A 20,003-nucleotide genomic window follows, 5' to 3' on the forward strand; every position below is an offset into this window, starting at 1 on the left:
TACGGGTTTAGTCGGGACTCCTGATGACGTTTTGAGACATCTCCTACAACTACAGCACCAGAATTGTGCTGCTGAAGCAAGTCCGTTTTTTGGCATTTTTACGACAGGGTCCCTCCCCCCTTACGACATTTTAGCAAAAAATGTTTTTCTTAAAAAATGCATTTTCTTACATTTTCTTACATTTACGGGTTTAGTCGGGACTCCTGATGACGTTTTGAGACATCTCCTCCAACTACAGCACCAGAATTGTGCTGCTGAAGCAAGTCTGTTTTTTGAATTTTTTTTTGTAAAAAAAAAGTTTTCCCAAAAAAAGCATTTTATGCCATTTTTAGGTTTTGTAGGGACTCCTGATGACGTTTTGAGACATCTCCTACAACTACAGCACCAGAATTGTACTGCTGAAGCAAGTCCGTTTTTTGGCATTTTTACGACAGGGTCCCCCCTTACGACATTTTAGCAAAAAATGTTTTTCTTAAAAAATGCATTTTCTTACATTTCTGGGTTTAGTCGGGACTCCTGATGACGTTTTGAGACATCTCCTACAACTACAGCACCAGAATTGTGCTGCTCAAACAAGTCAGTTTTTTGAATTTTTTTTTGTAAAAAAAAAGTTATCCCAAAAAAAGCATTTTATGCCATTTTTAGGTTTTGTAGGGACTCCTGATGACGTTTTAAGACATCTCCTACAACTACAGCACCAGAATTGTGCTGCTGAATCAAGTCCGTTTTTTGGAATTTTTACGACATCCCCCCTTACGACATTTTAGCAAAAAATGTTTTTCGTAAAAAATGCATTTTCTTACATTTACGGGTTTAGTCGGGACTCCTGATGACGTTTTGAGACATCTCCTACAACTACAGCACCAGAATTGTGCTGCTGAAGCAAGTCTGTTTTTTGAATTTTTTTTTGTAAAAAAAAAGTTTTCCCAAAAAAAGCATTTTATGCCATTTTTAGGTTTTGTAGGGACTCCTGATGACGTTTTAAGACATCTCCTACAACTACAGCACCAGAATTGTACTGCTGAAGCAAGTCCGTTTTTTGGCATTTTTACGACAGGGTCCCCCCTTACGACATTTTAGCAAAAAATGTTTTTCTTAAAAAATGCATTTTCTTACATTTACGGGTTTAGTCGGGACTCCTGATGACGTTTTGAGACATCTCCTACAACTACAGCACCAGAATTGTGCTGCTGAAGCAAGTCCGTTTTTTGGAATTTTTACGACAGGGTCCCCCCTTACGACATTTTAGCAAAAAATGTTTTTCTTAAAAAATGCATTTTCTTACATTTTCTTACATTTACGGGTTTAGTCGGGACTCCTGATGACGTTTTGAGACATCTCCTACAACTACAGCACCAGAATTGTGCTGCTGAAGCAAGTCCGTTTTTTGAATTTTTTTTTGTAAAAAAAAAGTTTTCCCAAAAAAAGCATTTTATGCCATTTTTAGGTTTTGTAGGGACTCCTGATGACGTTTTAAGACATCTCCTACAACTACAGCACCAGAATTGTGCTGCTGAATCAAGTCCGTTTTTTGGAATTTTTACGACAGGGTCCCCCCTTACGACATTTTAGCAAAAAATGTTTTTCTTAAAAAATGCATTTTCTTACATTTTCTTACATTTACGGGTTTAGTCGGGACTCCTGATGACGTTTTGAGACATCTCCTACAACTACAGCACCAGAATTGTGCTGCTGAAGCAAGTCCGTTTTTTGAATTTTTTTTTGTAAAAAAAAAGTTTCCCAAAAAAAGCATTTTATGCCATTTTTAGGTTTTGTAGGGACTCCTGATGACGTTTTAAGACATCTCCTACAACTACAGCACCAGAATTGTACTGCTGAAGCAAGTCCGTTTTTTGAATTTTTTTTTGTAAAAAAAAAGTTTTCCCAAAAAAAGCATTTTATGCCATTTTTAGGTTTTGTAGGGACTCCTGATGACGTTTTGAGACATCTCCTACAACTACAGCACCAGAATTGTACTGCTGAAGCAAGTCCGTTTTTTGGCATTTTTACGACAGGGTCCCCCCTTACGACATTTTAGCAAAAAATGTTTTTCTTAAAAAATGCATTTTCTTACATTTACGGGTTTAGTCGGGACTCCTGATGACGTTTTGAGACATCTCCTACAACTACAGCACCAGAATTGTGCTGCTGAATCAAGTCCGTTTTTCGGAATTTTTACGACATTTTAGCAAAAAATGTTTTTCTTAAAAAATGCATTTTCTTACATTTCCTTACATTTACGGGTTTAGTCGGGACTCCTGATGACGTTTTGAGACATCTCCTACAACTACAGCACCAGAATTGTGCTGCTCAAACAAGTCCGTTTTTTGAATTTTTTTTCCCCAAAAAAAGCATTTTATGCCATTTTTAGGTTTTGTAGGGACTCCTGATGACGTTTTGAGACATGTCCTACAACTACAGCACCAGAATTGTGCTGCTGAATCAAGTCCGTTTTTTGGCATTTTTACGACAGGGTCCCCCCTTACGACATTTTAGCAAAAAATGTTTTTCTTAAAAAATGCATTTTCTTACCCATTCTTACATTTACGGGTTTAGTCAGGACTCCTGATGACGTTTTGAGACATCTCCTACAACTACAGCACCAGAATTGTACTGCTGAAGCAAGTCCGTTTTTTGGCATTTTTACGACAGGGTCCCCCCTTACGACATTTTAGCAAAAAATGTTTTTCTTAAAAAATGCATTTTCTTACATTTTCTTACATTTACGGGTTTAGTCTGGACTCCTGATGACGTTTTGAGACATCTCCTACAACTACAGCACCAGAATTGTGCTGCTCAAACAAGTCCGTTTTTTGAATTTTTTTTTGTAAAAAAAAAGTTTTCCCAAAAAAAGCATTTCATGCCATTTTTAGGTTTTGTAGGGACTCCTGATGACGTTTTGAGACATCTCCTACAAATACAGCACCAGAATTGTACTGCTGAAGCAAGTCCGTTTTTTGGCATTTTTACGACAGGGTCCCTCCCCCCTTACGACATTTTAGCAAAAAATGTTTTTCTTAAAAAATGCATTTTCTTACATTTACGGGTTTAGTCGGGACTCCTGATGACGTTTTGAGACATCTCCTACAACTACAGCACCAGAATTGTGCTGCTGAAGCAAGTCTGTTTTTTGAATTTTTTTTTGTAAAAAAAAAGTTTTCCCAAAAAAAGCATTTTATACCATTTTTAGGTTTTGTAGGGACTCCTGATGACGTTTTGAGACATCTCCTACAACTACAGCACCAGAATTGTACTGCTGAAGCAAGTCCGTTTTTTGGCATTTTTACGACAGGGTCCCCCCTTACGACATTTTAGCAAAAAATGTTTTTCTTAAAAAATGCATTTTCTTACATTTACGGGTTTAGTCGGGACTCCTGATGACGTTTTGAGACATCTCCTACAACTACAGCACCAGAATTGTGCTGCTCAAACAAGTCCGTTTTTTGAATTTTTTTTTGTAAAAAAAGTTTTCCCAAAAAAAGCATTTTATGCCATTTTTATGTTTTGTAGGGACTCCTGATGACGTTTTGAGACATCTCCTACAACTACAGCACCAGAATTGTGCTGCTGAATCAAGTCCGTTTTTTGGAATTTTTACGACAGGGTCCCCCCTTACGACATTTTAGCAAAAAATGTTTTTCGTAAAAAATGCATTTTCTTACATTTTCTTACATTTACGGGTTTAGTCGGGACTCCTGATGACGTTTTGAGACATCTCCTACAACTACAGCACCAGAATTGTGCTGCTGAAGCAAGTCCGTTTTTTGAATTTTTTTTTGTAAAAAAAAAGTTTTCCCAAAAAAAGCATTTTATGCCATTTTTAGGTTTTGTAGGGACTCCTGATGACGTTTTGAGACATCTCCTACAACTACAGCACCAGAATTGTGCTGCTGAAGCAAGTCTGTTTTTTGGAATTTTTACGACAGGGTCCCCCCTTACGACATTTTAGCAAAACATTTTTTTTTGTAATTTAGTGTTAAAAAGGTAATAATGTACTGTACTGTACATATTAATTTGCCACCGCCATCATCACCACCGTGCACCTACATTATGCGAGGGTGCTCTCGGTCCATTTGAACTTTTAATAGGATCCAAAGTGCACGACCTTTGACTGAACATCACACTGTGAAATTGGATTGTGGACTTTTTTGATGTTATTCTCAAATCACACAGCATGTGAGAGTTAGCAGGCAAACTTCCACTTTTCCCACTGCTCTATATCTAAGGGTGACCAGATCCCAATTCAGCAGGGGCCTCGTGTTATGTTGTGCTTATGCACAAAAACCTGGCGTACGTCCTTTTTTCCATGGTAAAGATGAAAGGTATCGAGACCGAACTTGACGTTGAATTGTGCGCTGTTTCACTCCAGGTTCGTTCTTCACATACTCACATTTGCTTTGCCGACATTTCAACAATGTAAAATAGATCGCGGCGAGGACACACAATGCACTTTTTGGCCAATGCGTTTACCGTAATTTCCGGACTATAAGGCGCATTTAAAATCCTTTTTTATTTCTCAGTGCCCCTTACACAGTTGCGCCTAATGTAATGAACAAGTTTGGTTGAGCTTACCCACCTCGAGGCTATTTTATTTGGTACATGGTGTAATTATAAGTGTGAGCAGTAGATGGCAGTCAAACATAAGAGATACGTGTAGCCTGCACTATGATGGCTTTTAAGTAAACAACAGCAACATTTTAAATGTTCCGTTGAAAATATAGAACATTAGACACGGCGCTCCAAAATCTATCAAAATGTTTTAGCACGACTTTGGTCAGCTATGAAGCCGCACCGCTTGAAGGATTGTCGGCGCATTAAACATACCACTATTATTATGGTGTGTGTATAAGGTAAGACATTATCTGGCGTTTTGTTTCGCAATATTATGCAACTTTTCTTAACTTCTGGTACCTGCTGATCTGTATTTGGGATCTGCATGAGTCCTGAAAAATTGTGTGTCCGCCTTTGTAGTTAATAAGCTTCTTCTTTTTCTCTATCTTCTTGTTATGTGACATTCATCCTCCGCTGTTGCCATTTCTAATATAAAGTAGTGTCAAGTTCTCACTTATATCTGTCAGTAAACTTGCCATGAAAGCGCTAAAACATACCGGTGTAGTGAGTTTACATTATTCACCCAAGGAAGTTTAGTTATTAGAGAGTTCCGGTTGAACGGTTTTTCACGGGACACATTTCCGGTGTGGTTGTTTCCGGATGAGGAGATGCTGCTCCATTATTGATTTGATTTGATTTCGTGTAGACCGCAAAATGACTCAAGTAAACAACACCAACATTGTATATGCTCCATTGAAAATATAGAACATTACACACGGCGCTAAAAAATCTATCAAAATGTTTTAGTAGGACTTTGGTCAGCTATGAAACTGCACCGCTTGATGGATTGTACTGTGCTTCAACATAGGAGTATTATTATGCTGTGTGTATAAGGTAAGACATATTTTCTGGTGTTTTGTTTCGCAATATTATGCAAACGAAACTTTTCTTACCTTCTGGTACCTGAAAATTTGTGCAGGTCCGCCTTTGTAGTCCGTGCCGACACCGTAGTCGATAAGCTTCTTCTTTTTCTCCACCTTCTTGTTATGGGACATCCATCCTCTGCTGTTGCCATTTCTAATAAAAAGCAGTGTAAAGTTATTACTTATTTCAGTCTGTAAACTCGCCATGAAAGCCCTAAAACATACCGGTGTAGTGAGTTACCATTATTCACCCAAGGAACTTTAGTTATTAGAGTTCTGGTCGGACGGTTTTTCACGGGACACATTTCTGGTGTTGTTGTTTCTGGATGAGGAGATGCTGCTCCGTTATTGATTGAAGTAAAGTCTGAATGTCATTAAAACAGTTAGCTCCATCTTTTGACACTTCACAACAAAGATGACGGGGAGAAGACGCTGCCGAAGGTGAGCCACGTAAATAAGACCGCCCACAAAACGGCGCACCCGGAAGCGGCTTGAAGATGATGTGTAAAACATCATCTATGCAACATTTTGAGCAAAGAACCACCATTACATGTTATGCAGACCCCAAGGAAGTCTTTTACATTTAGAAAAAAATATATATATTATGACTCCTTTAATGCGCCTTATAATCCGGTGCGCCTTATATATGAAAAAAAGATCAAAAATAGACCATTCATCGGCAGTGCTCCTTATAATCCGGTGTGCCCTATGGTCCGGAAAATACGGTAATGCTTTATATCAGACCTGGGCATTGTACGGCCCGCGGGCCGCATCCGGCCCTTTGCGCATCCCTGTCCGGCCCGCGTGAGGCCAATCATAAATTACAAAATAAATTTTAAAAAGTATCTATGTCGAGTGTGCAATACAACAGTGCTGCTTTTGTTTTGAAAAGCGTTATTTGTATTACTTCCGTGTGGACGTGTGTGCGATTGTGAGTGAATTGAACGGCGCAATTACAAATTACAAAATAAAGTTTAAAAAACATCTATGTCGTGCGCGCAATACAACTGTGCTGCTTTTATTTTGAAATGTGTTATTTATGCCGTATGTCCGGAGGGAACCTGTGAGTGAAGGTGCATAGAGACAAGTGATGAGACGCTAAAAAAAGAAAAGTTGATGAGGAATGGCGTGTTTCCAACAAGAGATGGACTGCCAAGTATTTCTTTACATAAATTAATGGTAAAGCCGTGTGCTTAATGTGTGGTACACAGGTTGCTGTGTTTAAATATCATTTTAATCGCCACTACACGAAGAAACACGAGGGAAAATACCGGGATGTGTCTGATGAAGCGCGCGCAAGGGAGGCTGATGCGTTGATGGTAAAACTGCAAACCCAACAATGACTTTGTGCCATATTTCACACCCCCAGAGATGCAGCCGTCAGGACAAGTTTCGTCATTTCTCACAAAAGCGCCAGAAAAAGTAAGGCGTTTTCTGACGGAGTTTATTAAGGAGTGCTTATTGGACTTTGTTGCGCTGATAATGCCCGGAGACAGGACTGTTTTTCGCTAACTTTGGATGAGAGCTCTGATGCAGTCAATTAAAGAGACAACCACAGGTAATGACTTGTTCACAGAGGTAAATGCGTGTTGGGACAAGCTGGCAGGTGTGACAATCCAATCCACTTTATTTATATAGCACATTTAAACAGCAAAATGTTTCCAAAGTGCTGCACAACAATATTACAAACAATATTCAAATATTATCCTTAGCTCCACCAATGACTGAATAAAAAGAAAAAAACAATTACATATAAAACCAATATAAAAAACAATATAGAATAGATATGATTAAAAACTATTTTTAACAACAGATGGTTGTCCAAATCTGATGGGGAAAAATGTTGGATAATGCAGGATAAAGTGACCTTAAAAAGCAATCTGCTTTTGTATAAAGTTAAGTTAGGTTAAATGAAATTATTATTATTATTATTATTATTAATTATTATCATCATTATTATTTATCTTATGGTATATCAAAAATAATATTGAGCAAAATTTAATTGAAATATTGTCGTGTGGCCCTCCAGCAGTGCTCGGGTTGCTTATGCGGCCCCCGGTGAAAATTAATTGCCCACCCCTGCTTTATATCAATATTTGTGAGGATGTTTACCAATTTATCTAGGCCAGAGGTGTCAAACTCATTTTAGATCGGGGGCCACATTGAGAAAAATCTACTCCCAAGTGGGCCGGACTGGTAAAATCACGGCACGATAACTTCAAAATAAAGACAACTTCAGATTGTTTTCTTTGTTTAAAAATAGAATTTCTCAAAAATAAACAAATCATGTTGTTTTTTTACACTTACATGTTGCAGTTAATAGTGTTCTACCTTTAATTGTCGTTATTTATACTTTCTGAATAAATGACGTGATAATGTTCATCAGTCAACTCATTGGTGTTCATTTTCAATCTAACAAGATAAAAAAAAAAATATCAAAATCAAATTACAGGATGTTATTTATGTAGTTTGCTAATTTTCTTCGACTGTTGCACTAACATCATGTGTTTTATTTTTTTTGTACATCCTGTATGTAGCATCATCTACAAAGATACAAAGAATTGCCATTGCCACATCTAGTGGACACATTTAAAACAGCAGTTTCTTTCATACAAAAATTTCAGCTCATTTGTATACTTAGCAAATTCATCCGGATAGAACCTGTTCACGGGCCTGATCCGTTTCATCTCAGCGATCGTATTTGTCACGTTTCATGTGTCAGGTAAAGCGCAATGAATGACTCCGCTTCCTAGTGTAAGAGTGAGCTTTTAGAAGTGTGCCATGACAGCAGACTCTCTAATCGGTGATTAAAACAGCTGGAAAACAATCAAGTCTTCCAGAGATGGGCACAGTCTACACTACCTGCTGTCTGAGGCGAGTGCACAGCATCCTGCGTGACCAACAACACCCTGCTCCTCACCTGCGGCCCTCAGGTAGAAGGAACAGGTCTATACGTGCCAGGACAACTTGCCAACAGCTCGTCTGTATCCTCAGGCAGTGACCCTCTCTCACATCCCACCCATGAACTGCAACGTCTAATTATCACTTCTATTGATCTGCCCTTTATACTGTACACTGCATCCGGAAAGTATTCACAGCGCTTCATTTTTTGCCACATTTTGCTATGTTACAGCCTTATTCTAAAATGGTATCAATTCATTTTCGTCCTCAAAACTCTGCGTTTCTGGGTGTTGTTGATAAATGCAACAACACCCAGAAACGCCGCTGGCTTCGCTCGGCCCGAGCTCATCTAAGATGGACTGATTGGTTGGAATCTGCGCTTTTGCATGATATACTAGTTACTACGGTAATCTTCTCAGAAAGCACGTAGTTTCAAAGTTGTATTTGTGTTGGTACTGCATCAAAAAGCGACATCAGTGTGTAAAGGATATCACCACATGGACTCAGGAACACTTCAGAAAACCACTGTCAGTAACTACAGTTGGTCGCTACATCTGTAAGTGCAAGTTAAAACTCTACAATGCAAAGCGAATGCCATTTATCAACAACACCCAGAAACGCCGCCGGCTTCGCTCGGCCCGAGCTCATCTAAGATGTACTGATGCAAACTGGAAAAGTGTTCTGTGGTCTGACAAGTCCACATTTCAAATTGTTTTTGGAAACTGTGGACGTCGTGTCCTCCGGTCCAAAGAGGAAAAGAACCATCCGGATTGTTCTAGGCGCAAAGTTGAAAATCCAGCGTCTGTAATTGTATGGAAAACTTGTTTTGTTTTGTTTTTAATGTATGTTTTTATTGTTTTGTTTTTTAATGTATTATATTCTGTTTTTATATGTTTAAATGGATCTGAAGGTCTGCAATAAAGATTGATGATATGGGGGTGTATTAGTGGGTAACTTACACGTTTGTGAAGGCACCATTAATGCTGAAAGGTACATACAGGTTTTGGAGCAACAAAAGTTGCCATCCAAGCGACGTCTTTTTCATGGCCGCCCCTGCTTATTTCAGTAAGAGCCACATTCTGCACGTGTTACAACAGCGTGGCTTCGTAGTAAAAGAGTGCGGGTACTAGACTGGCCTGCCTGTAGTACGAACTGTGCTCTGTAAATAAACTCGCCTTGCCGACCGTTTTCTGTCGTGGACAACGACAATTTCAATAAACCACAAGTTAAAAAAAAGGCATGAACATTTCCCTCTTTTGGGTATTGAAAAAATGTATGGAACGGCGCCGCTCAAGTACCGATCCATACCAGACTGTGAATTTTGTGCATCGTTCGTGGCACCCTTTGTGTTTACGCGTTTCATGGGTCAGGATTGCACCACCTAACACATTTTTGCTACATGGTTACTATGCAGTGTGTGTGTTATTCACTATGACAATGACAATAAATGCATTGAACTGAATAAAAATCATGTTAGAGTAAATGAATACTTCTCTGATTTGAGGGCGAAGGCTTGTTCATGTGTCCTGTGATGAACTGGCGGCCAGTCTCGGGTGTAGGCCGGGGGTCAGCAACCCGCGTCTCTTTAGCACCGCCCTCGTGGCTCCCTGGACCTCTTTCAGAGATGTGTGAAAATGGAAAAAGATGAAGAACATTTTTATTGTAATATATTTTCTGTAGGAGAACAAACATGACACAAACCTTCCTACTTGTTAGAAGTCCCACTGTTTATGTTCAACATGCTTCACTGATGAGAGGATTTAGCAAGCACTGTTTTGTCCTACTCATTTCAGCGATCCTTGAACTCATTGTTGTTTGTTTACATGTACAACTTTCTCCGACGCTGCCACAGAAACACGTGTTTTATGCCACTTCTTCTTTGTCTCATTTTGTCCACCAAACGTTCTACGCTGTGCGCGAATGCACAAAAGGTGAGCTTTGTTGATGTTATTGACTTGTTGGAGTGCTAATCAGGCATATTTGGTCAGAGCATGACTGCAAGCTAATCAATGCTAACATGCTATTTAAGCTAGCTGTATGTACATATTGCATCATTATGACTCGTTTGTAGGAATATTTGAGCTCATTTAATTTCCTTTACTTATGTCCTCTGTGCATTTCATTTATATTTGCATGTCTCATGACACATTATCTGTACGTAATATTGGCTGCATTTCTGATAGTTGTTTGTGCGCCATGTTGTTCCAGACCACAGCAAACGTTACCCAGCTTGTAAAGATTGTAATAAATCCATTAGAAGAAGACAGCCTGCCTTTTCCTTTAACTTGGACACACACATTTATACCTTTGACCCTTATGAGCCAGTCATTTCCAGAAGTTATCTCATCATGTGAGAAGCCTCCATTTAAATAACATATTATTCTTTGATCTTAATAGATTAAAAATGAACACCAATGAGTTGACTGATGAACATTATTACATCATTTAATCAGAAAGTATACATATCGACAAATAAAGGTAGAATACTATTAACCGCAACATGTAAGTGTAAAAAAAAAAACAACAACATTATGATTTGTACATTTTCAGAATGTGCTTGCTCTATTTTTAACAAAGAAAAAAACAAACAATCTGAAGTTGTCTTTATTCTTAAGTTATCGTGCCTTGATTTTACCAGTCCGGCCCACTTGGGAGTAGATTTTTGTCCATGTGGCCCCCGATCTAAAATGAGTTTGACACCTCTACATTAGAACTTACGAATAATGGATTGGTAGGTTCATCGTAGCCAGCCTTGTGTATTATTCTAATGACCCTTTTTTCAAGTTGAATTATTGAGCCTGTGTTTGTTCTATAAACATTTCCCCAAAGTTCAACACAGTATGTTAGATATGGAAAAATAAAAGAATAATATAACTACAGCTGCAGCTATCGAATATTTTAGTAATCGAGTATTCTATCGAATATCCCGATCGATTAATCGAATAAATCATCATTTTGTTTAATTATACACGTTAAGATGTGCCCTCAATTATTGTGGTTGGCCTAATCGTCTTATTTCCTAAACGCCTGTTTTCATTATTGAAGGCTGACACGCACAGCTAAAAATGTGTATGTGCTAATAAAAACAGGTGCGCTCACAGCCCTATGTGCTGTGTGGTGTGACCGCATAAACAAAGTTCTTGTCTCTCGTGCGTTTTTGATGATTATCATACGGTGCCGTTTAAACGTTTTCTAAACTGGAGCGTACTTAAAAGAGCGGTGTCGTGCAGTGCAAGGGGGGATGATCTGTGACGTAAACACGCTGTGCAACACCTAAACAGTCTGTGCGAAACGTGAGCTTTGACTACTGTTTAGTGAACCAGGCAAAATGCCGTAAAAAAAAATATATACGACACCTCGAGGCAGCAACAATTCCTCGAATGTATTTTGTAATCGAATTACTCAAGGAATCATGTGCAGATATTTCTTATTCAGCATGCGTCTTACTTTATATAAAGAATAGCAATGGATTTGGATGTTTTTAGAATAGAATAGAAAGTACTTTATTGATCCCTCGGGGAAATTCAGCACCACAGTTCGCTCACAATAAAAATAAACACTAAGGTATTTTTTTACATGTGAATAATATAAATACAGTCTATTATACAGCATTATTCACATGTGAATAATATAAATACAGTCTATTATGCACAGTGTTGGGTTAGTTACTGAAAACCAGTAACTACTTACAGTTACTAGTTACTTTATTTCAAAAGCAACTCAGTTACTAACTCAGTTACTTACACCAAAAAGTAATGCGTTATTGTGAAAAGTAACTATTTAGTTACTTGTTTTCTTCTTCTTCTTTTTTTAAAGCTACCATTAATGCCCTTCAAGCCTTCATTTAAGTACTGTTATTGCACTGGAGAATAATACAATCTGTTGATCAGCGCTAGGAATTTTCAAAATGGGGTCCCAGGGACCCCATCAAGTCATAAAAATGGGGTCCTACAGTACATTTTTGGGGTCCCACTTTTTGGTAAGCGTTTTGACAACAAAAAAGATAAACGTATGCATTATCCTGTTATATCTCACATTATATATTGTGTTTTGGAAAAAGGTTGTCATAAACGTTACTTAATTCATTAAAAAAAATAATAAAGAAAGAAAACAAATTTGTATACATATGTAAATGTATTCAGTTATAAACATTCATTCACTTTCTTCTTTCCTTCATGGATCTAAACTTTACCGCTGCTGGTAGTTTTTTCTATGTTTTTATTGAATAAGTTGTAGGTGTATTTATTTCAGTATAAAAGTGTAAAAAGTGTTTTGCTTGGGTCATGAAATGATGATAATGGTGTGCCAGGGCATACAAACATTTTATATTTAACGCTTAAATCTCTGGAGTCTACATCAACTTCAGATCTATCCCTCGTTTCAAAATGTTTTAGTTATGTTGTTTTTTTGTCTGTTTGTTTTCCGCCCTTTTTTGTCAAACAAAACTATGTTTTTAATGGCAAACACACAAAATATGCAAAATCTTCCACCAAAAATATTTTTCAAAGTGGAATATTGGATGTGAAGTAATGGGAACCTTGGATAGGTCAATAATTCATAATAACATTGATTTTGATTCAATATTATGTTTTGAGCAATGACAGTTTGAAATAAATTGATTAATGTGGACCCCGATTTAAACAAGTTGAAAAACTTATTGGGGTATTACCATTTAGTGGTCAATTGTACGGAATATGTACTGTACTGTGCAATCTATTAATAAAAGTCTCAATCAATCAATCCACTCCCTCGCTCTCTCTGTCCCTCCCTCACGAATGCTGCTGCGTGTGCACAATTAGTTTGGTTTTTAACCCCATCTTAACCCTGAACGTACATTGAAAATATACGCAACCCTGCCGGACATTTGAGGCATTTAAGAAACTCCGCCCGGACAGCCCCGCAAAAGAAGACACATGGTCAGTCTAGAATATCTCCATGTTAAGAAACTCGGCTTCAGCTCCACCATGATGTCTTGTAAGTAAACAGACACGCCCCCCCCCCCCACCCCTCTCCACACACACACAGACACACAGACACGCACGCACACACACACACCCACACACACACACACACACACACAGCGCCTCTTCTCTTGTCCCCGTTGTGACACAGGAAGAATGAAGTGAAGTTAAAGTTAAAGTACCAATGATTGTCACACACACACACACACTAGGCGTGGTGAAATGTGTCCTCTGCATTTGAGCCATCCCCTTGGGGAGCAGTGGGCAGCAGCGGCGCCGCGCCCGGGAATCATTCAGAAGGACGACACTGCAACTCTCCAATAAAACACACTCAGATCTTCTAAATAGCCGATACTACATAAGAAATGACATCAAATAACGCAGTAACGCATCATGTAGTAACGGTAACTGAGTTACTGAATATAAAAAATAAGGCGTTAGACTACTAGTTACTTTGTAACGCGTTAGTCCCAACACTGATTATACAGCATTATTCACATGTCAATAACATAAATACAGTCTATTATACAGCATCATTCACATTTGAATAATATAAATACATTTAAGCACAGTTAAGTACTGTTTTCCCTTTAACATCACAAATGAGTTTGACATTTGAAGTTAATTGCTGACATGAATGGACTTTTCCAGCATATTATGTGTGTATGACTTTCACCTGTGGAATAGAATGACTTCATGCAACTTTTCTCGGAGGACAATTGAACACTCACCTACCGAAAATGCAAACTTCGTCGCTGCTCGGTGACCTTCGTCTAGCGGCAGAATGTCTCTCTCGTCGTGTTGATGTAAATGAGAAGGAATGAATGACATGTGAACAAATAACAGCGCTGACATGATAGGAGGCGTGTTAGCTAGCAAGCTGTTGTATTCTGATGACGTGCTAGCGTCACTTCCGCTGGGACGACACCGGAGCGGTTAAAAAACGTGACTTTCATTTATAATAATTGAATGGTGTGTGTTCAAATAACCCTCCTCGGCCTTATAATTGTTACAAGTCGCGCTGTTGACATCTTTTCTTGGGAAATGGAGTCGACTCCAGGGGGTCTTTCCGCGGGCTCTGCCATTGTGAAATATGACGTCACGACGCGACGTCATCACCACCCGGAAGTGTGGATATTCTTCTTCTTCTTTTGTTTTTATAGCAGGTTGGCAAGCAACCTTCTGGTGTGCATTACCGCCACCTACTGACATGGAGTGTCGACCACTTCTAGAGATCACCTTAGCACAGACCTGGGCAGATGAACGTCCGGGGGCCACATGCGGCCCCTTAAGCTTTTCAATCTGAATAATATGAATAACATCATTAAAAGTTCAGTTAAAGTGCCAATGATTGTCACACACACACACACTAGGTGTGGCGAAATTATTCTCTGCATTTGAACCATCACCCTTGATCACCCCCAGGGAGGTGAGGGGAGCAGTGAGCAGCAGCGGTGGCCGCGCCCGGGAATCATTTTGGTGATTCAACCCCCAATTCCAACCCTTGATGCTGAGTGCCAAGCAGGGAGGTAATGGCTCCCATTTTTATATAATAAAATACATGAATAAATCTTATTCATACACTCTTAGTCATACACTCTTATTCATATACTCTTATTCATACACTCTTATTCATGCATTTTTATTCATACACTCTTAGTCATCCACTGACCTGATAGAAGTCCTCCAGAAGGGTGGGGTCAGCAAGGTAGGAGGCCGACACCCAGGATCTATCCTCTGGACCATAACCCTCCCAATCTACCAAAAATACCAGGCCCCTACCTTGCCGACGGACCCCAAGGATCTCCTTGACGGTCCAAACTGGGTCAGCGTTATCCAGAGGGGTAGGGTCAGGGGAAGAGAGTGGAGAACTGGAGACAGGCTTACTCTGGGATACATGGACCACCGGATGTGGCTTCACCGAGGGGGGTAGAGACAGACTAACAGATACTGTTGGATAAGCTCAGAGCAATCGGATTTAACAAAACCTCATGGAGCTGGATGCAATCCTACTTGGAGGGGAGGAAACAGGTGGTAGAGGTGAACGGCACCGTGTCCCCCCCCCCCCCCCCCTCTCAGTGAGCTGTGGAGTCCCCCAAGGCAGTATATTAGGGCCTTTACTGTTCCTGGTATACATAAACGACTTGTCATCGGCATGCGACTGTGAATTGTTTTTGTTTGCGGATGACTCGACCTTGCTGGTATCCGGCAAGGACAAGTCACAGGTGGAGAAAATCCTCAGTGCTGAACTCTGTAGAACTTGCACCTGGCTCGCTGACAACAAGCTATCCATACACTTGGGTAAAACGGAATCCATCCTGTTTGGGTCCCACATCAACCTTAAGAAAGTCAATGACTTCACTATAAAAGTGGGTGACGTTGTTCTCACCAGGAAAGATGAGGTCACCTACCTAGGTTCCATTCTAGAGGCTAATCTCTCCTGTGATAAAATGGCAACCAAGGTAATCAAAAAGGTCAACCAACGAACGAGATTTCTCTATAGAATCTCCTCTCTGGTCAACAAAAGCACCTTGAGGATTCTGGTGGGAACTCTCGTTCAACCCTTTTTTGATTACGCATGCACCTCCTGGTACCCTAGCACCTCTAAAACCCTCAAATCTAAACTCCAAACATCCCAGAACAAGCTAGTCAGATTACTTCTAGACCTCCACCCCAGATCCCACCTCACTCCTACCCACTTCTCCAAAGTGGGCTGGCTCAAGGTGGAGGACAGAGTAAAACAACTTGCACTGAGCCTAGTCTATAAAATCCACTACACCTCCCTGAAACCGAAGTACATGTCAAACTACTTCCATAACGTAAATGACCGCCATAACCACAACACCAGGGGGAGCTCCACTAACCACGTTAAACCCAGATTCCCATCTAACAAAGGTCTTAACTCATTCTCTTTCTATGCCACATCAATGTGGAATGCACTCCCAACAGGTGTAAAAGAAAGCATAAGAAAAAGTATCTACATTTGATTGTTAACATTTGATTTATATATGTTTATTTTTTAAATATTTTTATGAATTTATTAATCAATCAACAAAACAATACACAACAATGCAATCCAATTCCAAAAGCAAAGCCGCCCCAGCAACACTAAGAACAACAGTAAACAGCAATTGAGGACACAAACATGACACGGAACAATCCAAATGTAGTGAAACAAAAATGAACATTATCGACAACAGCATCAATACTAGTAACAATATCAAAACAGCAGTGATTAAAAATCCCTCATTGACATTATCATTAGACATTTATATATATAAAAAAAAGAACAATAGTGTGACAGTGGCTTACACTTGCATCGCATCTCATAAGCTTGACAACACACTGTGTCCAATATTTTCACAAAGATAAAATGAGTCATATTTTGGTTTATTTAATAGTTGAAACAAATTATTCTTGAGACAAGATTTCGGGCCCCAATGACATATTTATTTGAGAAGCTGTCTCAGAAAATTATGATGTAAAACAATAACTCCCCAGCTGGAGCCTTCCTAGTCACTGCTGGACCATGACTTGGATTTGAACCTAGTACCCTTTGATTGGGAGCTAGCTGCTATAACCACTCGGCTATCCTTTATCTGCCAATTCACAGTTTTCAGGCCCCAATGACATAACCTGTCCTAGTAAACTAGGATATAAAACAGCAACTCTTCCAGTTGGAGCTTTCCTAGTCACTGCACGACATGACGTGGATTTGAAACCAATCCCCTTTGAGTGACAGCTAGCTGCCTTAACCACTCAACTATCATTGGTCTGCTGGAGCCAAGACTTTGGGCCCCAATGACATATTTAATTGAGAAACTGTCTCAGTAAACTATGATACAAAAAAGTAACTCCTCCAACCGGAGTTTACCCAGTCACTGCTCGGCCATGACTGGGATTTGAACCCAGTCCTCTTTGATTGGAAGCTAGCTGCTTTAACCACTCAGCTACCCTTTGTCGTGCCCCAATGACATATTTAAATGAGAACCTGTCTCAGTTAACTACAAATGGACGTGTAAAAAAACACTGACTCTTTTGGCTGGAGTCTTGTAACCTGACCGGGATTTGTACCCAGTACCCCTTGGTGCACAGTTACCAGTGTTAACCACTCAGCTACATATATATACTGTACATACTGTATATGTATATATACATATACAAAAATTAACATTTATACCGTATATCTAAGGGCTGTCAAGTAATTAATTTGTTTTAATCAGATTAATCACACTCTAGATCTGTGATTAATCTTGATTAATCACAGATTATTTTTCTAGCATTTTTTTATTTTTTATATATATATATATATTAGGGGTGTGGGAAAAAATCGATTCGAATTTGAATCGCGATTCTCACGTTGTGCGATTCAGAATCGATTGTCATTTTAAAAAAATCTATTTTTTGTATTTTTTATTTATTTATTTTTATTTTTTATTTATTTTGAATTAATCAATCCAACAAAACAATACACAGCAATACCATAACAATGCAATCCAATTCCAAAAGCAAACCCGAGCCAGCAACACTCAGAAGTGCAATAAACAGAGCAATTGAGAGGAGACACAAACACCACACAGAACAAACCAAAAGTAGTGAAACAAAAATGAATATTATCAACAACAGTATCAATATTAGTTACAATTTCAACATAGCAGTGATTACAAATCCCTCATTGACATTATCATTGGACATTTATAAAAAATTATAAAAAAAAGAACAATAGTGTCACACTGTGTCCAATATTTTCACAAAGATAAAATAAGTCATATTTTTGGTTCATTTAATAGTTAAAACAAATTTAAATTAATGCAATCAGTTGATAAAACATTGTCCTTTACAATTATAAAAGCTTTTTACAAATATCTACTACTCTGCTTGCATGTCAGCAGACTGGGGTAGATCCTGCTGAAATCTATGTATTCCATCAATAGACAATGCTTTTCAATCCTGCTGAAATCTATGTAGTCCATGAATAGACAATCCTTTTCAATCCTGCTGAAATCTATGTAGTCCATGAATAGACAATCCTTTTCAATCCTGCTGAAATCTATGTAGTCCATGAATAGACAATCCTTTTCAATCCTGCTGAAATCTATGTATTCCATCAATAGACAATCCTTTTCAATCCTGCTGAAATCTATGTAGTCCATGAATAGAGAATCCTTTTGAATCGGGAAAAAATCCTTTTTGAATCGACAATCGTGTTGAATTGAAGAAAAATCGATTTTTTTGCAAGATGGCACTAAGATATTTGACTCCTAAGTTGAAGTCTAGTTTTGGCTCTGCAAGAGTGTTTTGTTTTTACAAATCCTATCTGAAAAGGATTTTGATTGATTGACACTTTTATTAGTAGGTTGCACAGTGAAGTACATATTCCGTACAATTGACCACTAAATGGTAACACCCCAATAGTTTTTCAAGCTTAAATTGATTCATGATACAGATATATACTATCATATATACTATCATCATAATACAGTCATCACACAAGATAATCACATTGAATTATTGACATTATTTACAGGATAGGGCGTACGTTCCCCTCCAGAGTCTATTGCTGTCTTTAAAAGACACTTGGGCAATAGCCAGAGGTGTTTCTTCACATGTCTGCTCCTCTAAATAAGGGACACTCAGACTGTGAAGTCTGGGACGCTAAATAAGGCACACTTGCAAATAATGCCTTTCTTTATGTGTGCAATTGCGGCAGAAGTCCACAGGAGGGCGCACGTTCCCCTCCAGGCTATTGCTGTCATTAAAAGACACGTGGCGGAAGTGGCTCACCTGAGCAGGTGAAAACAATCAGTCAATCACAATCACATCTAAAACATCCAATAAATAGACTGCAACAGTCAGAAGTTTACAAGCAGGATGGAAGCAGCAAGCGAGGTAAGAAGGAGCTATTTTATTTACAACTTGTTTAACTTGAAATCAGAGATGACAGATCTTACTTTATCTTCCTGGTTCTTGTATCACTACGTGATTGATTGAGACTTTTATTAGTAGATTGCACAGTGAAGTTTATTCTTATAATTAGGATGGATTGTTTATATTTAATTTCATTCATATTGTTGTAAATGTTTAAGTTTATTCTTAAACCTAGGCCCTATCAGTGGAAATTAATGTTCTTTAAACATTCTCCAGCCCTCGTGTGTCATTAATTGCATTGACAGATTCGTGAAAGTGGTTGAAATGTGGCGGTAATACGCCCTGATTTTTTGTTAAATATACCCCCTTTTTTGTGTTTATATTATTGTTCCCTCAAGATAAGCTAGCTTTTATACAACAGATTCATAAAACATTCAAATATCACAAAACGTGAAGTCCCGGAAGTGACTTGCGTGTTAACGATGGCTTTTTTAACTTGTTTTTTAATTTAGATTTTTTGTTGTATCACTAAAACGTAGAATGATCAGTATCGTGGATTGATATTTTTGATGTATATAAAGGAATTTTTTAAAAAGATGTATTAATTTGCCATTTAAGGCTGCTTCCGGTTTCTGTGCGGTTTCAAAATAAATACTGTATTCTTAAGTAGGGGTTGTTTTGTATGCAATCTTCTATCGGAAATTGTTACTCGAATAAAGATCATAAAAATGAACTGTTTTGGCAGGAAAGTTATTAAAAACCACTGAACAGTTGACGGAAGTGACGCACTCTTCGCGCA

At 38.6% G+C, this 20,003-nt stretch overlaps 1 protein-coding gene across 4 annotated transcripts in view; it reads right to left on the reverse strand.

Moving 5' to 3' along the window:
* Positions 1–14,411, reverse strand: part of LOC133645293 (uncharacterized) — a 320,492-nt gene extending 306,081 nt beyond the window's left edge. Inside the window, exons 1-4 of one of the 4 annotated variants that reach the window (XM_062040175.1) lie at positions 14,072–14,411; positions 9,866–9,990; positions 5,700–5,796; positions 5,505–5,628 (exon numbers count right to left, since the gene is read on the reverse strand). In XM_062040175.1, coding sequence (XP_061896159.1) covers positions 5,505–5,628; positions 5,700–5,796; positions 9,866–9,896 — 252 coding nt within the window. In that variant the 5' untranslated portion in view covers positions 9,897–9,990; positions 14,072–14,411. Of the gene's footprint in view, positions 1–5,504; positions 5,629–5,699; positions 6,204–9,865; positions 9,991–14,067 lie in introns of those variants that run through there. The other 3 variants (XM_062040174.1, XR_009824962.1, XM_062040176.1) reach the window with 3 other exon arrangements.
* Between the last annotated feature and the right edge of the window lie 5,592 nt (positions 14,412–20,003).

The sequence above is a fragment of the Entelurus aequoreus genome, unplaced genomic scaffold (genome assembly GCF_033978785.1).
Source record: "Entelurus aequoreus isolate RoL-2023_Sb unplaced genomic scaffold, RoL_Eaeq_v1.1 HiC_scaffold_32, whole genome shotgun sequence".
Lineage (NCBI taxonomy): Eukaryota > Metazoa > Chordata > Actinopteri > Syngnathiformes > Syngnathidae > Entelurus > Entelurus aequoreus.